This window comes from Notamacropus eugenii, chromosome 1 (assembly GCF_028372415.1).
Source record: "Notamacropus eugenii isolate mMacEug1 chromosome 1, mMacEug1.pri_v2, whole genome shotgun sequence".
Classification (NCBI taxonomy): domain Eukaryota; kingdom Metazoa; phylum Chordata; class Mammalia; order Diprotodontia; family Macropodidae; genus Notamacropus; species Notamacropus eugenii.
The window spans coordinates 108,868,724-108,893,459 of NC_092872.1; the positions used below are offsets into that span (position 1 = coordinate 108,868,724).

Genomic DNA, 24,736 nt, shown 5'->3' on the forward strand with positions numbered 1-24,736 from the left:
AAAACCACATTAGCTAACATCTCATAACTCCCCTCTATTTTATAGCTAAATTCCTAGAGATGGCTGCTTACAATGAACATCTCCACTTCCTTTACTTCTGGCTTCCCAGATTATCATTCAGCTAAAGCTGCATTCTCCAAAGTTACTAACGATCTCTCAACTGCTCAATTTTGGGTCTTTTCTCAATCCTTGATTTCTTCTACAGTCTTTGACAGTGTCCATTACCCTCTTCTTGATATTCTCTTCTCTCTAGATTTCTACTACAATCCATCCTGGTTCTCTCCCTACTTGTCTGACTGCTCTGTCTCAGTCTCCTTTTGAGGATCTTTATCCAGGTCACACCTGGTAACCTGATTATCTCCCACAGGGCTCTATTTGGCCTCCTCCTCTTCTTTCTCTTCATGATTTCACTTGGTGATCTCATCAGCTCCATGTATTGCTATTACCTCTATGTTGACGAATCTCACATCTATTTATCAAGCTCACACTTCTTTCTAAACCTCCAAACCTGAATCTCCAAATGCATATTGAACATATCAAACTGAATGTTTTGTAGACATCTTAAATTCACTAAAAACTGCACTCATTATTTTTCCTCCCAAACTCTTCCCCCTTCTAAATTTCCCTAATCCTGTTGAAGGTACCACCATTCACACAACCCAGATACCATCCTTGACTCCTTACTCTTGCTCACCTCCCTATATCAATCTATTGCAAAGGCCGGTCCATTTTCTCTTCATAACATCTTTCACCATAGGGTAGCCTCCTTCTCTTACCACTCTGGTATAGGGCCTTGTCATCTCATTCATGCCTGGACTATTGCAATGAATTCCTGGTCAATGCCCCTGCCTCAAATCTCTATTCCAGTACATCTTCCTATCAAACTAATTTTTCTAACCTAGAGTTCTGACCACATCACCTCTCAACCACATCCCATTCAATGAACTCAAGAGGTTCCCTATCATTTCCAGGATCAAATATAAAATCCTCTGGTGTTCAAAGCCTGACCTTCTCCTAACTCTATGGTCTTTTTATAGCTAATTTCCCACCTCCTTTCCACAAATTCTGTGATTCAGTTAAAATGGCCTCTTTACTGTTCCTCACACAAAACATTCTAGTTTTAGACTATACACATTTTCACTGTATATTCTCCCATGTCTGGAATGCTTTCCTCCTCATCTCTGCCTCATGGTTTCCCTAGCTTCCTTTAAGTCTCATTTAAAATCTCATCTTTTACAAGAAGCCTTTCCCTATCCCCCCATCCATGCCAGTGCCTCCCCAGTTGATTATCTCCAAATGATCCTGTTCTATACCTTGTTTGTATATAGTTGTTTTCATATTGTCACCCCCATTAAACTGTGAGTACCATGAGAGGGGACTATCTTTTGCCTTTCTTTATATACTCAGTACTTAGTATAGTGCTCAGCATATAGTAGATACTTCATGCTCACTGACAAAGATGCAGTGATTTAGGATAGTTAAGAACAATTCCAAAGGGACTTTAAAATTGTCTTTCTTCTTTCATTACAGATCACCATTTTTTACTTCCCTAATTGAATGAAGAAAAAAAACTGCCAGTATAAAAGTTCAAAGAAAATATTCAACTTCATTTAACACAATTGGCAAAGTGTTCTATAGAGACTAGTAAATAATAAATCTTGTGATAAGTATCGTGACTTGCCTTTTGTTTGCCAGCACAGGTCTGTTTGGTTCAAACTGCTGTTCTTATTTAACTATTCTGAAAAACGATATTCAACTTCTGATTCTGCATAATCAAAATCACTTGGAATTAAATGTTTCTTTTTCATTTCATTTTTCATTTCATCCTTTTCAAAGGTTCATAATAAACAAGACTAAGCACATCTATAATTTTACTTATATACAAAACAAAACATAAAAATCACAGAAAAACTTAAAATGATAAATTAAAGGTTTAAATCCTATTTGACTTTCAGAATGTGGATCAAATTTAAAGTAGTGTTATCAAGATATCTTTCTTTACATATATAGTAAATCCAGATATAATTTATATCAGTTGATGGTAGAAAATTGAACATGACTTTGTAAACATATTTCTAATGTGCTGCTTTCAGATCTTTTTGTTAAATGGCACTTGAAAGGACTAAGAAACTTCTTTAATGAAGAAACCTTCTGTATCAAAAGAAAGTTGTTTCATAATGAAACTTCAAGAAACTCAATTTTTTGCAAATAAATTTTCCTCCAAACTTTAGATGAAGATTACTTACACAAATATAATATCCCCCCTTTTTGAATAAGCTGGAATAGCACTGGCAATTGTGGCAAATCCATATGAGTAAATAATAGCTTCCTCCGTCTTCATAAACTTTGCCAGACGTTCTTCCAATTCCAAATGAACATCTATTTTCAAACACAGACAAAAAAAAATATAAACAGTTTAAAAGTTTTCCTTTATAAAAACACTACTCAAGTATTGCTATTAAAAGCTATGTAAACAATGGGCAAGCTCTGGAAGATTCTACAATATTGAAACTATTTCCTGAACGTTCCCAGTAACAGATTGTATCCGGACTACCTAAATATGAAGAGAACTATTGCCAGCAGGTGGCGATATCATGAGGTGAAGAATTCTTTGGTCAGTACCTCGAAGTTTATTTAAAGACCCTCCCCACTCACCTGGGGATTGGGGGCAGAGATGCAGTGTACAATGGCACAGGAACACACGGACAACATCTCCACTCCCAGAAGTAAATGGCCTATTGACTTGTCTAAAGGCAGGCTCCTCTGTATCTTTCCTTGAAGGGACTGATGCCTGTGTCCTTAAGGTGACTCACCCAAAATATGACCTACCCTTCTCATCTAAGAAAGATTAAGGTATAGATCACAGAGAGAAGATCCCTTTATTTACTTTGGAAGTATTCCAGGAATAGTAGTAACCATTTTGGAATATTACTCCCAAGATGTATTTTGACATACTGTGATCTTTTTCTTGTTCAAGATTTCTATAAATTATACCTTCAACTGCCTTGGGCATATCTGTCAGAGAGCATAGGCAGATTATGCTTCGGTATTAGACTAATATTAAATTAATAATAATTGTTTCTGGTAGGCTTGCACTTAAAACTTAAAGTACATTATTGGTCATTTTTCTACAAAGGTACTTTAAATGTGAGATTCTTGTTCAATGACCACTAAGTACTAGAGGGACCGAATCATATAAACTTTAATATTCTCACTATAAATGAAACCAAATTAACAAAAAGAGAAGACATCAAAGATGTATGAATATTGGATGGTCCACTTGCTACATTAGCACCCATCCAAATCCTCAAATGCTGACTGTATGATTCTGGGAAAGTCACTTAATCCACTTGCCTCAGTTTCCCACCTGTAAAATAACCTGAAGAAGGAAATGGCAAACCACTCCAGTATCTTTGCCAAGAAAACCCCAAATGGGGTCATGAAGAGTTGGACATGACTGAAGTGACTAAGCGACAATAACAACAAAAAAGATTTTGAAGAAAGCTCTCAGCACATAAGAATGTACGGATCAGATTCATAGAGAAGTCATGGATGGATTATAATCTGCAGTGGTGAAGGGAGTATCACAGATGCAATGAAAATATTGAAAAAAACTACAATTCTTCTTTTTTCCTCCTTAATGACAGCATGGTGTAGATATATGGGAAAGAATGCTGGATTTGAAGTTAAAGGACCTGGCTTCAAATCCCAGCTTTGATGAGTAACAGGTGGAAACAGACAGTAAAACTGCAATAGTGGGGGACTTTCCCCTCTCAGAACTATATAAATCAAACAAAATAAACAAGAAAGAAGTTAAAGAGGTGAACGGAATTTCAGAAAAAATATACACGAGGCCTCTGGAGAAAACTAAATGAGGATAGAAAAGAATACACCATTTTCTCAGCAGTACATGGCACATATACAAAAAATGACTACTGGGCAATGAAAACTTCACAGACAAAGACAGAAAAGCAGAAATATTAAATACATCCCTTTTCAGATCTTGATGCAATAAAAAGTACATTGAATAAATGACCAGGGAAAGACAGATTAAAAAGTTAATTGGAAATTAAATAATCTAATCATAGAAAACGAGTGGGTCAAACAACAAATCATAGAAAGAATCAGTAATTTCATCAAAGAGAATGACAACAGTGAGACGATACATCAAATTCACGGCACGTAGCCAAAGGAGTACTTAGGGGAAATTTTTATCTCTAAATGCTTACATCAATAAAATGAAGAAAAAGCAAATCAGTGAAGTGGGCATGCAACTCAAAAACCTAGAAAAAGAATAAATTAGAACTTTCCACTTAAACAGCAAATAGGAAATCCTGAAAATCAAAGGAGACATTAATAAAACTGAAAGGAAGAAACCAATGAACTAATAAGTAAAACTAAGAACTGTTTTTTATTAAAAAAACAACAACAACAAATAAAATAGATAAACCATTGGTCAATTTGATTAAGAAAAAGAAAGAAGTAAGCCACCAGTATTAAAAATGAAAAGGGTGAATTCACCACTAATGAAGAGGAAATTAAAGCAATACTTAGGAGTTATTTTGCTCAACTGCATCCCAGTCAGAGGAAGCCATGTCTGTTGATTACTTTGGAGTTAAGGGTGTTGACTCCCCTGAACTAGGTAAATGATATATGTGCTTGACTAAAGGACTGATACATGTGCTTGATTCAAGTGACTGCTAACCCCTCAAAAGTTGCCTTTACTTTCATGAGCGCAGATCGAAGAATCTGTGACAGCAGGTTCCGGCGTATGTTGGGGTGCTTACAGGACCTTAGACTCCAAGTTCAGTATTCTTTCACAGTGCTGACTATAGCAGTTACTGAGTTTAGGGATTCTTGTATTTAGGAATACAATAGGAAAAGGTAACATAGATATCAGTCAAGAGGAGAAAATAGGAGAAATCAAGTCAACACATTAACCTGCAGTTACTCATGATGAATACAAACAAGAAAGGAAAAATAGAAGAACATACTCTGACAGATTACTCTCTGGTCTTAGGCTCAGTTAGTTTCCCCAAATAAAATCATTTTCTGTACTCCGGACTTACAACAATTCTTGAAAATTATCCTTCTTCTTACTTACAACCTTTACAAGACTATGTGAAGAATCTCAATAGTTTTAGACCAAGAAAACTATAAGGATCAGTAAAATTTACAGAAAAATGGGGCAGTGGATAGAACACTTGACTCAGAGTCAGACAGACCAGAGTTTGAATCCTGCTTCGAGTCAGTCATTAGCTTTGAGAACTTGGGAAAGCATTTTATCTCTTCTAGACTCAGTTTCCTCATATTCAATAATGGTATTAGAGTCAATGGCTTCCCAGTTCTTAAATGTATGATACTAAGATACCTAACTGTAACTTATTTATAATGACTTCTAGTGGCCCTTTAAAAATTTTAATGGCTGATTTTAAAATGTAAAAGTTCACCTAAAGTTTATGAGTCTGAATGCCAGTCAACAAATTATTTTGAACAGAAAAATTTCTAGTGCATGCTAAATTTCAATATTAAAAAAATGTATATGTACTCACAGAAAACTAAAGATAGTCCCTGGGATTTCTGTCACATTTTGATTTATCAGGGGGGAAATTCAGGTAATGTCTTCATGTCAAAGTAAAAATTCCATGATAAATATTATAATACTGTTTTTTTAAAAAAAGGTCCTATATAATAAAAACTATTTTCTTAGCTTAGCAACTGATCAGATTCCAACAAATTCTATAAAATGAGTAATCTTATGCATGAAACATCTTTTGCCCAAAATGATCTGAGTTCAGGTAGAAGTAAATTAGACTGATATGGATAGATACAGGGAACAAAGCTAGAAACTAAATTTAATATAGCTGTCAAGCTGGGTTCCTTTTGGTAGGACTGGGCAATCATTTCAGTAGGTGATATGAGAGTAACAGGAACTTGAACTAAGGATGGAGTAAGAAATAGTCATGAGGCACTGAGTCACTGCCAAAGAAGGCAGCAGAAAAGAAGGTAGAAAGTAATTCTGTATTTAACAAAAAGGTAAGCTAGGTAGAATGAAGGCTCACAAATAGGTAACAAATAGACTGGACAAATGCATAGTTACTATATAACACTGAATCAGGACCAGACAAGATGACAGGGCATGGAGCAAGCCAAAGTAAGAAATCCATGAAGATCTCTCCCAGAAAGGCAAGTTTATCAGCCACGATATGTTGCTTTTAAATGGAGTGGCTCTATTTTTACAAAAATATTTATAACAGCTCTTTTTGTGGTGGTAAAGAATTGGAAATTGAAGAAACGCTCATCAACTGGAGAATGCCTGAACAATTTGTAGTATATGATTGTGATGGAATACTACTACTGTGCCACAAGAAATGATAACAGGATCATTGAAGAAAAACCTGGGAAACCTTATGTGAACTGCTGTAAAGTGAAGGGAACAGAACCAGGAGAAAAATGTACACAGAAATGGCAATATTGTACAATGATCAACTGTGAAAGATTGATTAAGATAATGATCCAAGACAATTCCAAAGGACCCATTATGAAAATTGCTTTCCACTTCCAAAGAGAGAACTGATGAATGGAGAATGCAGATTAAAGCATGCTTTTTTCACTCTGTGTGTGTGTGTGTGTGTGTGTGTGTGTGTGTGTGTGTGTGTGTAGGTTAATATGGAAATATTTTGCATGACTTCACATGTATAATCGACATACTGTTTGACTTCTCAAGGACCAAGAGGAAGGGAGAGAATTTGGAACTCAAAATTTTAAAAAATGAATGTTAAAAACACTTTTAAATGCAATTGGGAAACATTCCGCAAAAAAAATAAATATATATCACAAATAAATGGGGTAGCTCTGATCTTTATGGGAAGCTTAGTTCAGCAATAAAAAAAGGTCAAAGGTCAAGTTGGGAGCCTGGCTTTGTCCACTTTGACCCTGAAATCTTCTAAGACTGGCATAGAGATCAGTGCCACAATCTGATGGGAACAGAAGGCTCTGCTTAAGTACAGAAAAACATACTTTCCTCCAACTCCTCAAGAAAATCATTATCTAATCGATCTCCATGGGCTGGAGCAGTGGCACTTGTAACAAGACTCTACACTTTTTTCTGCTCTTTGTCCATATTTAGAAAATGTTCTCTAACAAAAGAACTTCCATGTGCTCTGTTTGCACTAGAGGCAAAAGAGAAAATCTGAGATAGGCTACTCCTAATCTCTTTACAGTTCCCTGGTCTTACCTTCATATGGCATAATTATGCTTCAACTTTCTTTATCCCTTCTCAAACTGCTAACTAAATTAGATGAGTACTTTTTACTTTTGTCTTTATATACATAAAGCATACAACAGACATTTAATAAATACTTGCTGATTAATTTAAAGCCCATGTATACATCAAAACTATACCCTAAAATGTAAAAAAAGCTCCAGAAACTCAAGGCAGAAACAAAGGGAATAAGAAATATGGGGAGCACCTGCGAGGTACACTTTTCCTTTTTTCTAATACATTCAAAGGAATACAAAAGTTGGGCATCTAGATCTTAGAGTATAGAAATATCATTTCTAGCAATATATTCATTTTGGCAAATTCAACATTATTAATACTTATAGATCTTTAGTGTGGATAAATTAAATCTAAAATACATAAATTCAGTCACAAAGTCTAAGCATCAGGCTGTTATCTGATGATTTTCTAATGTCAAAGATTTTATAGTCTCTGGCTAATTATTGTAATCTTCCAAAGGAAGCTTTTCTGATCACTTAATTTCTTATCTCAGATAAAACCTAATTTTACTACTGATGTGCTGATGAAGAGAAATAGTGTTTTTCCCACCATATTTTTAGTGTATCCAGTTCAGTTGATTATAACTGTAGGATACTAATAGCTAATTAATGTCTAAGTTCTTTGTACACATTAGCTTTATAAAGGTTAAAAAAAAATTAATAGCTTCTAAAACTGTTTTCTGAATCTGTCCCCAGGAGTTACAGGAAGAAATTAATGCTTCCCGATGACCACTCCTGAAAGGTGAAGGGAACACAATCCTTCTCATGCTAATTTCTTAAAAGTATCCGACCAATGACCACATCAAAAGTTACGCACATGGCTTCACTCATTCCAAGCCATAGTCAACAAATAAAATGTCTTGTACTTGTTTCATAACTTCATCCCAGAATCAAACTGTAAAAAATACTACGATAAATGAAGAAAAGTAACACAGTATCCACGTACTGATGAAATCTAACAGTAATCAGTGAGTGTTGCTTCAGTGCTTTCCTAAAATTCTGGGAAAGCTTAGTATAAAGGTTTTGACTTAGTCTATGGTAACTTGAAAACCCGTGAATGAAGAATGTTGAAGATACACTTACCAAACGTGCCATAAAATCCTCTAGGTCCACAAGTTCCAACACCGTATTTTTTTAGAGATGCTAAGGCTGCCTCCTTTATAATTAAAAAAATTTAAATAGAAAACTCGATGAATGAAAATGGACATTTCCTATTATTTAATCTAAATTAGCAATTATCCCAATTTTATCTGTAGTTTTATAAGAAAAAGCACAAAATGTGGACAGAGAAGTCTAAACATAAAGAAAAGCTAAATCAACTTAGAGCTCAATAATTAAAGCTCTCCATTCCAAGAAAGAGCACAGTAGCTCCCTAGAAAATCTAGAATTGCCAATTATTTAAGACCAAACATATAATTCTTGGCTTTCTCTCCCACCAGCGCAGCACACATTACCCATTAAATCCAGATTACTTATCTCTACTCATAATATGGAAAGAACCTTAGAGACAATTTGCTTTAGGCACCTTAAAGATTAAGAAATTTAGGTCCAGAAGTGGCAAATAATACAAACACTACGTGAGACAGAATTTGAATCCAGACCCTCTGACAACAAATCGAGTGCTTTTTTTTTTTTTGCACTGTAGTGAGTCTAAGTAAGCCAATGAAATAAAGCTTAGTAAAATAACTATACTACACTAACAAAATATAAACTAAATAACAACTGGAAAAACACTGACCAATCACAGGGTCAGTATGTGATAGAAGCATAGATTTCTGGTTGAAATGTATGTCAGAAACAACTATTTAGTTCAGCCTGTTCATTTTATATACAAGGAAAATGATACTCAAGAGATATTAATTGTGGCTCATCTCAGAAGTCAACAGTGTTATCAGTAAATTATTTACCTTTACCCTAGGATTATCCAAGAGTCCAAGAAAATTAAATGAAGCAAAGTTTATACATTCCTTTCCATTCACCACAATTTTGTGGCCTGGAAGTCTAAGAAAAAAAAGAAAAATAATTTTTAAAATATAAATCTATATTTTAGGGACACCAAAAATAACCACTCAATTTAGAGAGAGATATCACCTTTTCTACTGTGTTCCATCTGCATACTGATTTTTAATTCCTCCCACATAACAAAAACAAGAATATCAGACATTTAAATAGAGCTTTATATTATCTCATTTGTTCATTAATACAATACCATAAGTACTTCACGTATTTCCTATATCTTAACAATCAAAACATCACATGGAAAGGTCATTACAAATTTCAAATATATACATTCTTTGAGCCTTACTCAATGAACAGTTTACTATTTTTTAAGTGTAATACAGGTAATGTTCCTATGTTTCATTGTTCTGAAAAAAGGAAAGGAAAAAGAGCATACTAAGATGGGTAAATTGTTTGCAGCAGCTTTAAATGCAACTTGAGGAAGAAACAAAGTACTTCCGTAGTTTTGAAAAAAATTTGTAAAGATTATCAATAGAAGGGAAATAGATCAAAACAAAACAAAACAAAACCAAAGCAAGAATAAATTGAAAGAAGCACCATGTTTCTGAGGAGTTAGGTAGTTTTTCAAAATAAACAATTAAGGGAGAAGATTGTGGGAAGATGGCTCTTCAAATTTCCTCCACAAAAACAAAAACAGAACATCACTCGGAGCAGCAGAAGTAAAAACAGGGTTAAACAGTCGTTTTCCTAAGACAGTTTGAGAAGACCCCCCCAAATATCCTGGAAGTTTGTCCTGAGTGAAAGTCATACATCAACCCTGCTGAATCAACAAACAAGCCCTGGGGAAATCTGGGTTGAGTGACAGCCAAGGCCTTAGACCCTTTCATCTCCCAGACAGTGTGGGGGTCTGACAGCTGAGTAAGAAAAGACTGAAGGATCTTCCCACTGTCCACTGTCCACTGTTAAAGAGACTCCAAGCACAGCTGTGCTGATCAGATGCATCCCAGGCTGTGACTGGAGGAAGAAGGAGCTAGCACAAACCTAGTGAAGGGGAAAGGGGGACTCTGCTGGCTGCAGGTACTTGCAGGAAGAGTGCCCTGTTTCAGTTCTGGGGCAGAGAGAGAGAGCTGTAGGGACCAAAGAGAGTAAGATCATCTGTGGTACAGTGTGGCTGGGAACCCTAGCCATGGTGAGAAGAGCTCAGGGTTGAAGGCCTCAGAAAAGAGTCTTGGGGCACTATTCCCTATACCTTGGGACTATAACTTGATTATACTAACAGCTGCTAAAAACAAAATCAAACATTAAATGAATGAAGAAAAATGAGTAAGCAGAGGAGAAAGAACCCAACCATAGATATTTACTATGGTACAGAGAAGATCTGGGTTCACAGTCAGAGAAAGATAATAGAGCTAAAAAAGCCATTCCTTTTTCAATGAAAAACATCAAATGGTCCCAAGAACAAAAAATTCTTGGAAGAACTTAAAATGGACTTTAAAAATCAAATAAGAGAGATTGAGGAAAAATAAAAAACAAAAGCACAATCCAAGAAAATCAAGACTATTATGTCAACCAACTGAAAATAGAGAATCAAAAACTTAAGAAAACAATTCCTTGAAAACTAGAATTGGGCAAAGACATTCTAAGACACTAAGAAATCATAAAACAAAATCAAAAGAATAAAAAAAAGAAGATAAAGTGAAACATCTCATCAGAAAAAAAACAACTGATCTGGAGAACAGGTCAAGTAGAAATAATATAAGAATAGATGGACTACCTGAAAATTATGATTAAAAAAAAAAAGAATCTTGATACAACATTACAAGAAATTGTCAAAGAAAATTGCCCCAAAGTCCTAGAACAAGAAGGCAAAGTAGAAACAGAAAAAAATCCACCAATCACCACCTGAAAAAGATCACAGGAGGAAAACTTATAGGAATATCATAACCAAGTTTCAAAGCTCCCAGATTAAGGAGAAAATATTGGAAGCAACAAGAAAAAAATAATTTAAATATCATGGAGCTACACAAGACCTGGCAGCTACTACTTTGAAGGACTTTAGGTCTTGGAATACTTTATTCCACTGAGCAAAAGAGCTGGGGTTATTTGTCCAGCAAAGCTGAGTATAACTCTAAATGGAAAAAAAAATGGACATTTAATGAAATGAAAGACTTTCAGGTTTCTGTAACAAGACCCCCAGAACTTACAGGAAAATTTGACATATAACATCCAGGAGAAATATAAGGTAAGCATTAAAGACTAATTATAGGAAACTCAAGAAGGTCAAATTGTTTACTTGCATATGTGAAAATATTAGCAGTTCTCTTAGGACTGTCATAACTATTTAGGTAGTTTGAAAGAAAGGCATGGGCTGAGCTGAGTAGGATTGGGTGATGCTAAAAAATTAAAACTGAAAAGGAAGAGATAAAAATGAAGCATAAAAGGAAAAACTGATACAGAAGTTTGAGTTAAAGAGGGAACTATACATATATATATATACACACATCATATACATGTATAAAAGTCTTCTAAATTCAGAAAGAAATAAGATGGCAAAGGTAGAGGGTTGGGGGAGAGGATAAGGGAGGGACTCTGAGACAGGTGGATAAGTTAAGGACTAAGAGGGCAAAGTAGCACATAGAAGTAAAGCAGAGGAATGAGGAGGAATAGGGTAAAGAGAGTGAGAAGGGTAGTGAGGAAAAATAGGAAGGAGAAAAATATAGAAGTAATTGTAGGTCAGAATGTGAATGAGATGAATTTAACCATAAAATGGAAATGGATAGCAGGTTAAAAATGTGAATTCAGCAACCTGTTGCTTTTAGGAAACACTATAAAAATGAGAGATATGCACAAAGATATAATTGGGCAGGAGTAGAATTTAGTAGATTAAAGAAAGCAGGAATAGTAATCATGATCTCAGACAAAGTTAAAGTTAGAATAGATTTAACCAAAAGTGTAAAACAGAGACACTACACTATGCGTCAGTATTGCTCAATACTGTATTAGACCATTTAAAATACCTAGACAATATAAAATACTTGGGCATATACCTGTCAAAATAGTCACAAGAACTATATGAACATAAATATGAAATACTTTTTATACAAATAAACTCAGATCTAAATAACTGTAGGGATATTTATTGTTCACAGGTGAGTAAAGCCAGCATAATTTTTTAAATGACAATTTCACCTATTTATTCAATGTTATCCCAATTAAATTATTAAAAATTATTTTACTGAGTTAGAAAAAATAATAACAAAGTCCATTTGGAAGAACAAAAGGTCAGGAATTTCAAAGAAACCAGAGGAAAAGATGTAAAGGAAGTAGATTCAGCAGTATCAGACATTAAACTATATTATGAGGCTAGTGCATTGTTGAAATGTAAAAAGGACAATTCTGATTATTTCAAATGAAAATTTTCTTGTATAAATAAAACCTATGTAGCTAAGAACAGAAGGAGTGTAGAAAACTGAGGAAAAAAACCTTCATAGACAGTCTTTCAGATAGGATATGCCTGTGTTGGAATACTGCTGTGGTGTGGGAAATAATGAGTTGATTGACAGAAGAACATGGTAAGACTTGGACTTATGAAGGAAAATGCTATGTACCTTTAGAGAAACAGATGATACACATAATATGGTTTTATATATGTGTGTATGAGCGTACATGTGTATTTATGTATATAAATATCTATGTACATGTACAGATATAAATATCCATACTTACTTGTAGCCTTCTTTAGGGTAGGGGGTGGGTGGGGGGAGAGAAAAATCAAGTAATAAATGCACAGCAGAGAACAAAAGAAGACCAACAAGAAGCAAAGAACAGCTGGTCAGCTCTGAAAACAATGGATCGTTTATTACATGGGCTTTCTGGAAAAGGAAATGTATTGCTTTGTAATGAGTTCTCTCTTATGGTCTGCTGGGTACATGGCAATTTCTTTTCTTTTCTCATTTTGTATTTAAGTTTAAAGCTAAAAAAAAAAAAAATCTCCAAAAATAAATAAATGAATAGTTAAGCAAACTCAGAGAAAGAGGGGAAGGATAATTTCATTTTCTAAAACCAACAATTTCATTTCAGGGAATCCAGAAAGCAAGCATGGGAAATTATTATAGAAAAGGAAGCACATATCTGAATACTGCTGCAGCAGGTTAAGCTTTTTATTTTCAAGAGACTCATACTTTTTTTGGTTTGTTTTTGTCTCAAGGGCCTTCCTAAGACTCTTACCAAAAGAATAATATTCATGGAGTAACTAGATATCTTTCATCTGGAGAGAGAGATAGGACAATCGAATGAGACCAGAAGGGGCTAAGTAGTAAAAAGTAATATTTGAACATCTTAACACCTTTACCTGGATTATGAAAGAAGATTCAGGAGTATTTATATAAGTGTAAACATTTCTTTCTCTCAATTACTTTTTCCACAAATTAATATCAGTTTATAACTTCCACATTTCACCTGCTTCTTTTTCAAAATGCATGTCATATGAGTTGGTAATATATCAGGCTGCCACATCCTGTTTCTACATTCTGCAGCCCCTAACCCAGGACCTAACTTTACTTTCCTAATTTTCACTTCCACTTCATTTTTTTACATTCCCTTCATTCTACAAAAACACCCAAGAAAACTGATTGTGTCAACTTCTATGCTACAAGAATTATAATCCAAAATTGTTTCTAAATATAATATACCAAAGGAATATGTGATAGCAGATGATAAACACACTGGAAACTATACAAAGAAAACAAACCAAAGATTCTCCTTTCCATAGGATCCAGAAGCTAACTAATACAACTTTTAAGATGAATTTCTACATAGGAAAGGAACATTATAAATTCCAACAAATACCGCAATTAAATTGAGATTTTTAAATCCTCTAGAGTAGGGAAACTGTATTTACCCTGAAACAATGTTGTAATTAAGAGCAGGATGGTCTTTTGAAACAGGAGGAACAAGAGGTTCTGGCTGCCATTCTTCAATTAATTCTTCCTTTTCCTAGAGGAGAAAAAGTCAAATATAAAACAATTTATAGAACCGTTTACTTTAGAACACCAGAAAATAACTAATTATCATAATATTTAAAATATTTTAAAATGTTGATCATAATAGGATTTTAGGTGTATTTGAAACTTATCATTTTAAAGCATAAATATTTTCTAACCATAATACTATAGTTCTTCCTTTATTATAGTCGCTTCAATAGAGCCCTTTCATGCCACAGCCATTCAGATTGTTTTGCTTTGGGAAAAAAAAAAAGCTACAAAATAATGAAGTAGTTTTCAAAAATAGGCCTTATTTTATTGCAAGATAAAGCAAAGTTTATTGCTTCCTATCATAATTACTGCTGTGGTAAAACTGTTGCTATCACCAGATTTGCCCAGGTCAACCTTCTCTCTCTAGGCTCTTTCTCTTCCTAGACTTAGGCTCACCCCACCTGCACCCATATTAGTAGATTACAATTCCTCAAAGACAGAAATGTTGCTACAATTCACTCTCAGGATCCTAGGGGTAACCCTGGTATGTGGGACATATACATCTACTACTTAGAACTCTAGTTCATGAGCACTGATCAGTGTGCTTCTCATTTAAACAAACCAGCCAAGAACATGAAATACTATCAGAATACAAAGTGATGATAACATAACAGTCCACTCAAAAATCTGGTATGTTGGGTTACATTCTTCCATGAATGCATATATCACCTAATGGGGAGGAATGGGTACAAATTACAGAAATCTAGAAGTGAGGCACATTAAGTAGGAAAATTTATATGCACTGGTCAACTCAGAACTCTAGGCTTCAAAGCTTGATGTCCTTGGTCCATTTAGGGAACAGACTAAGTCACCTACTTGGTGGAAATGCCCCTCTTCTGGGTCTCTCCAGTGTGATAAAGCTACTTCTCTGATATTCAAGTCACCAAAATTCTGTGTTAAGCACTTTTAGAAAAGTAGTTCCTATATGCCTGCAATCTGTGCTACTCAGGTCCATTCTCTGGCTTTGTTTTCCTTTTTGTTCCATAAAAGACAAGCAAAGAGCAAAGTAGGCCAGCGAGAGGTTTCTCCTCTCTCACAGATGAAGAGTAAGGCAGCCTTTCCCCAGTCAACTCTTGAAAAACAAAAGATCATTTTTTGCCCTGATCAGCTCCCCATATCAGAGCCTTTGCCCCTCACATCAAGAGGAGTTTATCTGACTAGTTACTTGGTCTCAGCCAGGCTAAGCTTGCCATCTTCCCAACTTCATTGCTTCTGATCTCTTGCTTCTATAAGCAGGTTCTCTTATCAATTTCCATCTTTTAAATCCCTAGGTTCTCTTCTGATTTCTCTTCTGCCTTAAATCAAGGCTTTTTCAAGTGAATGAGGTAAACCCACCTGACTTAGTTTAAGAAATCAAAAGTACTCACACCTGTCATATGACACAGAGAGACTACGTACAAATGCCTTTTAGTAATAGGAAAGTCCTGGTTATCAAGGATTCTCAGCTTTCAATCTCAAAATCCTCACAACCATATAAATTAGATCCAAGGAAATAAGCTATGTTTGCCTTCATTAATTCCTTTTTTTCTTCTTCTTGAGGAGCTGTTTACTACCTTATTAGTAGCAATCAAATTAATTGGTAGACAAAATAGATCACTGGCTACTAATCAGAACTTGGGTATAACCATAGCAGCCATAACTAGAAATATAAAAAACCCACAGAAGGCCCCTAGCTTTTAGTTTTACTTTTGAGTCAAGAATGAGACTACATCCTATGTTCCTCCACACTTGAGACTCAAACTTCTCTTCCTTTTCCCCCATCCTCTATGACTGAGGGCAGTGCTGATTTGCCCACTTGCCAGGCAACTACCCCAGAGGGAAACATATGACCTCAGACTGGGCAGAGAGGAAACTGTTGAATGTTGACACAAGACATGCTTCTTGGGAAGCCCTGGGAAATCAAGCTGATGGCTTGTTCCTGAAGGGGGTGGGGAGAGGGGGATTGGGGGGGTGGTTAGCGTCTGTATTGTCTAATACGTTTGACTAATAAAGCTTGACTGCTAGCATTGAGAAATATAAGTCGAATTAGTGTTTCTATCACACTAGTAAATGGTATGTAACTAATTTATGTAACAGTAAATCAGTTTTCCACCTGCACAGTGCATTAAAGAGAAAGATAAGAAGGATACAATGTTGGGATAATTTCATAATTACGGCATGGGACATCGATAATGATACAGCCAAAGATACTTAGAATAAGTAGTCAGACAAGTAGAATAAGAATAAAGAGAAAGCAATGTCATGAAAACATGAGAGGTTTGTAAAAAACCAAGTACATGAAGGTCAAGAAAATTATACGAAGTAGAAATGACATTATAAAACTAATTCCTCTGTGCATATACTGGACAAATAGTGAAAACAGAAAATTTCCTGGGTTCACAAAAAAATAAGAAAAAGAGAGGGACCTTGGCAGATTTGTCCCTACGTGTCCCCCTTTTCTAAAACAAAATTTTCCAACAATATTCTTCCAATCAATCAAAAAGTAATTTATTAAACACCTATGTGCCGGACCCTATGCTAGGCACTGGGGATACAAAGACAAAAGTGAGTCTTTGCCCTCAAAGAGCTTATGTGCAAAGTTGGAAACAAAATATAGAACATATTTACGTATGTTAAAAAAAGAGATACAAGGTGAAGGAGGAGTTACCAGCAGTTGTGTATGAGGAAAAATATATACAGAGAAGTCAATAAAGAAGAACACTAAGAAAAAGCCATCAGATTTGGAAATAAAGCGTTCAGTGGTAATCCGAGAGATGGCAGTTTTCATCAAGTGGTGAGATAAGATGGCATAGCGCAAAAGGTCCGCAGAAAGTGGAAGCAATGAGTATGAATGACTTTTTCTAACAGTTTGATTGAGAAAAGAAAAAGAATATAGGACATGGACTGAGAGGATGGTACGGTCTAGAGAAGGTAATTTAATAATGGAGAAACCTGCGTAAACAGCAGGATGAGAATCAATAAGTAGGAAGGAATAAAGATTAAAGAGAGAAGAGATGATTGTAGGTGTAATCTGCTGGAGAAAATAGGAGTGGATGGGACTAAAGGCAAATGTAAGACTTTTAGTTAAGAGAGAATTATCATGTTCACTTTCTAAAATGCTTTAAAAAATGAACAGCACATAATAGATTTACAGTTTCATATAAAGCCCTCTTTTAGAATATAATAATGGTCACAACTGTCAACATATGTCAAAAGCTATTGGTCTATGCCTATTTTCTGTCAGATTGCTTGCAAGTTCCCAGCAATTTTTTAACAAATAGTTCTTTTCTCAGTAATTTGTGCTTTCTGATTTATTGAACATCGGCTTTTTGCGTTCTAATTGTTTCCAATTTCTACCTTGCTAAATTTTTTAAAAATAAATATTTTGTTTTTAAAAAACAAAAACCAAATTTTTAATAAACACATAGCAAAATGATGACTGCTGTTTGAAGGTTAAAGCCTGAGTGTTATTTCCCTTTCAGTCCTAGCTCATTTTACTACCCTTAACATTCTAGAACTTTTGTCTTATCAAATGAATTTTTTAAATTACATAAAATATCCTTTCAATAATTTAAGCAGTATGCCACTAAATCAGCAAATTAACTTTGGCAGTATTATTCTTTTTATTATATTGGCAAGACCCAGCCATGAATACTGATTATTCCTTCAGCTATTTAAGGTGATTTAAATTTCATTAAGCAGCACTTTGTAATTGAAGCTACACAAATATTCTGTATGTGTTGGTAGACAAGCTACCTATTTTATATACTTTCTACTTATGTGGAATAAGACATCTCTTTTATTATTGTCTCTTGGATTTTGTTATTATTTTACAGAAATACTATTGACTTCTGAGTGTTTATTTTGTAGCTTGCAACTCTGATGAAGTTACTAATTCTCTCAATTAGTACATTTTGTCTAAGCAAACAGGGATACTTTTATCCTATTTAACTATCTTTGTGTTTTAATATCTCACCTTGTTGCTAACATTTCCAGAATTACATTAAAGAAAAGGGGAACAAGGGAATCTCTAATTTACTTATATATTTTTAGTAAAGTTACTAGTGTATTCTTATCATATACTATGTTTGCTATTTGTTCTAGATAGATACTTTTTATGATATTAAAGAAGTCCCCAAAGTTGATATTTTTATGGGTTTTTTGTTTGTTTCATTTTGTCAGCATAAGTGACATATTTTATCAAAGGCTCTTTCCACACAAGTGGAGATAATCATGTAGTGTGGGATGGTTAAAATCATGATTGTTGTTTTCCTATTGTTGAAATATTTTTGCAGACCTGATAGAATGTAGACTTGACCATAATGAATGATTTGAATTTGCTGCAGTAGTCTGATAGAATTTCAATTATATATAATATATATTTTTCCCCAATTATAGATTCATTTTTTTAACATAAAAAAAGTTTTGAATTCAAAATTCTTTTGCTCGCTCCCTCCCTCCTTTTCCTCTTTGCTGAGAGGGGAAGCAATCAGATATAGGTTATACATCTGAGGTATAGGTAAAACATTTCCACATGAGTTATTTTATACAGTTTTCCTAATACTGAAATGGCCCAGCATTCCTGGTATAAATCATAGTGCATGACTCTTGTGATATATTGCTGTAATCTCCTTGCTAGTATTTTAATTAAAATTTTTGCATCAATATTCATTAGGGAAATTGGTCTATAATTTTCTTCCTGTTTTGCCTCCTCCCACTTTAGGTACCAACAACATATTGATGTCATAAAAGGAATTTGGTAGGACTCCTTTTTACGCTATTTTTCCCAAATAGTTTATATAGTATTGTGATCAAGTGTTCATTAAATGTTTGGTAGAATTCATTTGTGAATCCATCTAGCCCAGGGACTTTTTTATTAGGAAGTTCACTGATGGCTTGTTCAATTTCTAAGACTGGGTTAAGTATTTTATTTCTTCTTCTGTTAATCCAGGTAATTTATATTTTTGTAGATATTCATACATTTTGCTTAGGTTATTAGATATATTGGCATATAATTGGGTAGCTCCTAATAATTGTTTTAATTTCCTCTTCACTGGCAGTGAATTCACCCCTTTCATTTTTGATACTTGTAATTTGGTTTTCTTCTTTGCTTTTTAAAATCAAACTAACAAATTGTTTGTCTACGTCATGAAACCAGCTTCTATTTATTACTTTAATGATTTTCTTACTCTAAATTTCATTAATTTCTCCTTTGATCTTTCAAGATTTCCAATTTGGTATTTAGGGATTTTTAATTTGCTCTTTTTCTAGTCTGTCTTTTTTTAGTTGCATGTCCAATTCATTAATCTGCTCTTTCCATTTTATTGATGTGGTTGTTGTCCTTCGTTCTCAAAAAGGACCAAAATGACATCACCATGATAAAGTGAAGTTTCAGAGTGTATGACTGCGGCTGTTCAGACCAATACAAGGTCAGAATGCTCTACCACAGATTAGGCACAGACATTTGGGGAGGATACTACAAATCTGTACATACTACATTTACTTTGTGCTGTCTCAATTCTGCTTCACTCAAAGAGCACAGCACACTTTCTGATGTGGGCACACCATGCTGAGCAGTCCTGTGTCAGTGTCTCCCATGTCACACAATCAAATCCAAAGTTCTTGAAAGAGACCTTGAGAGTATCCTTGTACCGCTTCTTCTGACCAACATGTGATTGCCTGCCCCATGTGAGTTCTCCATAAAACAGTCTTTTTGGCAGGTGTACATTTTGCATTTGAACAATGTGGCCAGCCCATCAGAGCTGTACTCTCTGAAGCATAGTTGAATTCTTGGCAGTATAGTTCGAGCAAGGACCAGAGTGTCTGGTACTTTATCCTGCCAGGTGACCTTCACAATTCTAAGACAGTTCAAATGGAAATGATTCAGTTTTCTGGCATGGCACTGGTAGACTGCCCATGTTTCACAGGCATACAACAATGAGGTCGGCACAGCAGCTCTGTAGACCTTCAGTTTGGTAGTTAGTCTAACACCTCTTCTCTCCCATACTTTTCTTTGGAGCTTCCCAAACACTCAGCTAGCTCTGGCAATGCATGCGTCAACCTGGTAGTCAATGTGTTCAGCCCTGGAAAGTACACTACCAAGGTAAATGAACTTATCCACAGCATTCAAAACTTCCCTATTTGTTGGAATCAATGGTCCCATGTGTGGATAGTGTGATGGTGGCTGATGGAGCACCTCTGTTTTCTTGGTGTTAATTATTAGGTCAAAATTAGCACAAGCTATTTTGTTGTATCTCAGCTTCAGAGGCTGCATTGAGTGCACAAGCATCTGCAAACAGAGAATCATGCACCAACACTCCTCCTCTTTGTTCTTGGCTTGTTGCCTTTCCAAAATGAAGAACTTACCATCAGTATGGTAGTTGACCTTGATGCTGTGTTCATCCTCAATGAAAGCATTTGACAACATGGCTGAAAACATCATGCTAAAAAGCTTGGGAGCAAGCACACAGCCCTGTTTCACTCCACTGGTGACTGGGAAGGCACAAGAGCATTGTTCACTATCCAGAACCCAGGCAAACATGCCATCATGAAATTGATGTACAAGGCTGATGAACTTCTCTGGGAAACCAAATTTTGACATAATTTTCCGTAAGCCCTCATGACTAACAGTCTCAAAGGTCTTGCTTGGTCAGATCTACAAATGTTGTGTACAGACCTCTGTTCTGCTCCTGACATTTCTCCTGGAGTTGTTGGGCAGCAAACACCATATCAACTGTTCCTCAGCCCTTTCTGAAGCCACATTGGCTCACTCACGTATGTGACCATCTTCCAGGTGAAGGATCAGCCTACTAAGGAGCTAGCATGAATCTTGCCAGCAACGACTAAGAGAGAGACCTCCTTGTGATGGTCACAGGACAATATATTCCCTTTACCTTTACAGAGATGGACAATGGAGGAATCTTTGAACTCCTGGACGATAACCTCCTCATGCCATATAACCTGGAAAATTTCAGTCAGCTTTTGTATGAGCAACGGTCCCCCTACCTTGTAAATCTCAGTTGGAATAGAATCAGCACCAGGTGCTTTGCCACATGAAAGGAGCCTAATGGCCCTCAAAATCTCTTCTTCAGTTGGAAGTTCAGCTAAGGAGGGATTGACTTCAACCTGAGGTAAATGGTCAATGGCCTCAGCACTGATGGATGATGGTCTGTTGAAAACACTATGAAAGTGTTCAGCCCATCTCTCTAGGATCATGTCTTTATCACTAATCAATGTGGCTCCATCAGCACTGAGTAGTTGTGATGGACCATAGGTTTTTGGTCCTTAAAGAGCTTTCAGGGAATCATAAAAGTGCCTTGGATTGTTACTCTCAGCATAAAATTGAATTTCATCTGCCTTCTTACTGAGCCAGGAATCTTGCTTCTCTCTGAGCTTTGCTTGTACTTTACTTTTGATGGAATTAAATGCTGCCTTCTTAAAGATGGATGAACTATCCTGCTGATAAATCTTGTGGAGTTCTTGTTTTTCCCTTAGCAGCTTCCGAATTTCCCCATTATTTTCATCAAACCAGTCTTGGTATTTGAGAGTGTTCTGACCCAGATGAGCAAACACAGTGCTGTACATCAAATCTCTGAAAGCTGCCCACTGCTTTTCTGCTCCACTGTTGCCATCTGTGTGTTGGCTCAACTTTCCCTCTAAGTTAGCAACAAACTGTTCACGCCATGGGGGCGGCACTTTTGATGAATGCGAATATTTAGCTTGGAAAGGATAAGTCCAAGAACTGGAGACATTGGCTGAATCCCATAAATTTTGATGTGTTGTTCCATAGTTGTCATTTTCTTTCATCAAATTATTGAATATTTCTATGATTTGTCCTCTCATCCACTTTTTTTTTTGGATCAGATTATTTAGTTTCCAATTGATTTTTATTCCATTATCTGTTGTCTATTATTGAATGTAATTTTTATTGAATTATGATCTGAAAAGAGTATATTTATTATTTCTGCTTTTCTGCATTTGGTCATAGGTTTTTATGTCCTAATATATGGTCAGTTTTTGTGCAGGAGTCATGTACTGCTGCAAAAATGGTATATTTATTTCTATTCCCATTCACTTTTCTCCAAAGATCTATCACACCCAACTTTTCCAGAATTTTGTTCACTCCCCATCCCCAACTTTTTTGTTTATTTTTGGGTTTGATTTACTTCAGGGGTAGGGAACCTGCTGTCACAAGGTAACGTGACCCTCTAAGTCCTCAAGTGTGATCCTTTAACTGAATCCAATCTTTACAGAACAAATCCCCTTAATGAAAGGATTTGTTCCGTAAAACTTATGACTCAGTCAAAAAAGGCTGCTCCCAAGGACCTAGAAGGCTGCACATAGCCTTGAGGCCACAGGTTCCCACACCTGATTCAGTTAGTTCTGAGAGGGGAAAATTGAGGTCCCCTTCTAGTATAGTTTTATGGACTATTTCCTCTTTGAACTCACTGAACTTCTTTGGAAATTTAGATGCTGTACCATTTGGTTCACATGTTTAGTATTGCTATGACTTCAATGTCTATGGTATCTTTTCACAAGATATACTTTCCTTCCTTATCTCTTTTAATTGGATCTATTTTTGCTTTTGCATCTCATTCACATTTATAGTTATGATAATTATTTGTGTATCTCCCTCCTTGCTATTTTCCCCTTTCCCTCCTCACAAGTGTTGGATTTCTGACCATCACCTCCCTTAATCAGCCCTCCCTTCTATAGCTCCTGTGCCTGCCTGATTATTCCCATCCCTTTTTACTTCCTCATAGGGTAAGATGGATTTCTGTATCCAGCTGAGTGTGTATGTTATTCACTCTTTAAACCAATTCTGATGAGTAAATTTTAAGCGTTGCCCTTCACCCACCCCCAAATTTTCCCCTCCTTTATAATAGTTCTTTCATGCCTCTTTTCTGTGAGATAGTTTACCCCATTCTAGCTTCCCCTCCTTCTTTCAGTGCAATCTTCTTTCTCACCCCTTAGTTTTGTCTTTTTGGATATGTCATCATAGTCAACTCACACCCTCTATACTCCTTCTAATTGTCCTATAATGACAAAGTTCTTAAGAGTTATAGATATTTTCTTGCCATGGAGGAATATAAAGTTTAACTTTATTGAATCTCTCTTTTTTTTCTTGCCTGTTCACTTTTTTATTCTTGAGTCCTGTATTTGAAGATCATTTTTTTTTATTCAGTGCTGGTCATGTAATTAAGAATGACTGAAAGTCTTCTATTTCATTAAATATTTGTTTTTTTCCTCCTGAAGGATTATACGCAGTTTTGCTTGGTAGCTGATTCTTGGTTGTAATGCTAGCTCCTCTACCTTTTGGAATATCATATTCCAAGCCATCTGTTTTTCTGTGTTTTTTGTTTTTTGTTTTTTTAATGTGGAAGCTGTCAAACCCTGTGCAATCCTGACTGTAGCTGCACAATATCTGAATTGTTTCTTTTTGGCTGCTTGGAGTATTTTCTCCTTAAACTGGGAACTCTGGAATTTGGTTATGATGTTCCTGGGAGTTTTCATTTTGAGATCTCTTTCTTTTTTCTTTGGTGAATTCTTTCAATTTCCATTGTACCCTAGGATATAAGGGAGTTTTCCTTGGTAAGTTCTTAAAAGATGTTCAGGCTTTTATCTTTTTGATCATGGCTTCCAGGTAGTCCAATAATTCTTAAATGATCTCTACTGGATTTATTTTCCAGGTCAGTTGTTTTCCCAATGAGAAATTTCACATTTTCTTCTATTTTTTAAAAAATTTTACTTTATTGTAGCTTGAGGTCTCATGGAGTCTTTAGCTCCCATTAGCCCAATTCTAATTTTTAAAAAATTATTTCCTTAATGCTTCCTTTTCCATTTAGCCAATTCTATTTTTTGGGAGTTACTGCCTGTGGTAAATTTTTGGACATCTTTTTTTCCATGATATTGACTCTTTTTTATGATTCTCTTGCATTACTCTCATTTTTTTCTTCCACTTCTCTAATTTGCTTTTAAAAATCCTTTTTAAGCTCTTCCAGGAGTTCTTTTTTGGGCCTGAGACTAAATTACATTTTTCTTTGAGGCTTCACACGTAGTAATTTTAACACTGCTGTCCTCTTCTAAGTTTGTGCCTTGCTCCTCCCTATCACCATGGTAACTCTCTTTTTAATTTTTTGCTCCTTTTTTCTGCCTGTTTTGCGACTTGGTATTTTTATGTGACATTTTGGTTTTAGTCCTGCAATGGCCCAAAATTTTTTGCTTGGGCTCAGGATCTTGCTGCTGGCTTTCACTGGGATTCAGGGGCTAGGTACTGGCTTGCATTGGAAGCAGTTCTACCTGCTGTCTTGTGGTTGGGGTCTGCCTGCTGGCCTTCCCTGATTGTGAGGTTTTGTTCCTGGCCTGACCAGTGGTGGGAACTTGCTCCTGGGTTGCTACAGAAATAGGAGTTCTTTGCTCAAGGGCTCTGGGGTGCCTGGCTTTGGCTAGACCTGAGGGGTGGAATCTCTCTATTGGTTAGCAGT

The 24,736-nt window shown here is 35.6% G+C and overlaps 1 protein-coding gene across 2 annotated transcripts in view; it reads right to left on the reverse strand.

The window, feature by feature from the left end:
- Positions 1-24,736, reverse strand: part of SPTLC1 (serine palmitoyltransferase long chain base subunit 1) — a 96,988-nt gene that overhangs the window by 45,328 nt on the left and 26,924 nt on the right. For both annotated transcript variants that reach the window (XM_072611917.1, XM_072611926.1), the window contains exons 3-6: positions 14,141-14,235; positions 9,189-9,282; positions 8,365-8,437; positions 2,247-2,379 (exon numbers count right to left, since the gene is read on the reverse strand). In XM_072611917.1, coding sequence (XP_072468018.1) covers positions 2,247-2,379; positions 8,365-8,437; positions 9,189-9,282; positions 14,141-14,235 — 395 coding nt within the window. The remainder of the gene's footprint in view (positions 1-2,246; positions 2,380-8,364; positions 8,438-9,188; positions 9,283-14,140; positions 14,236-24,736) is intronic.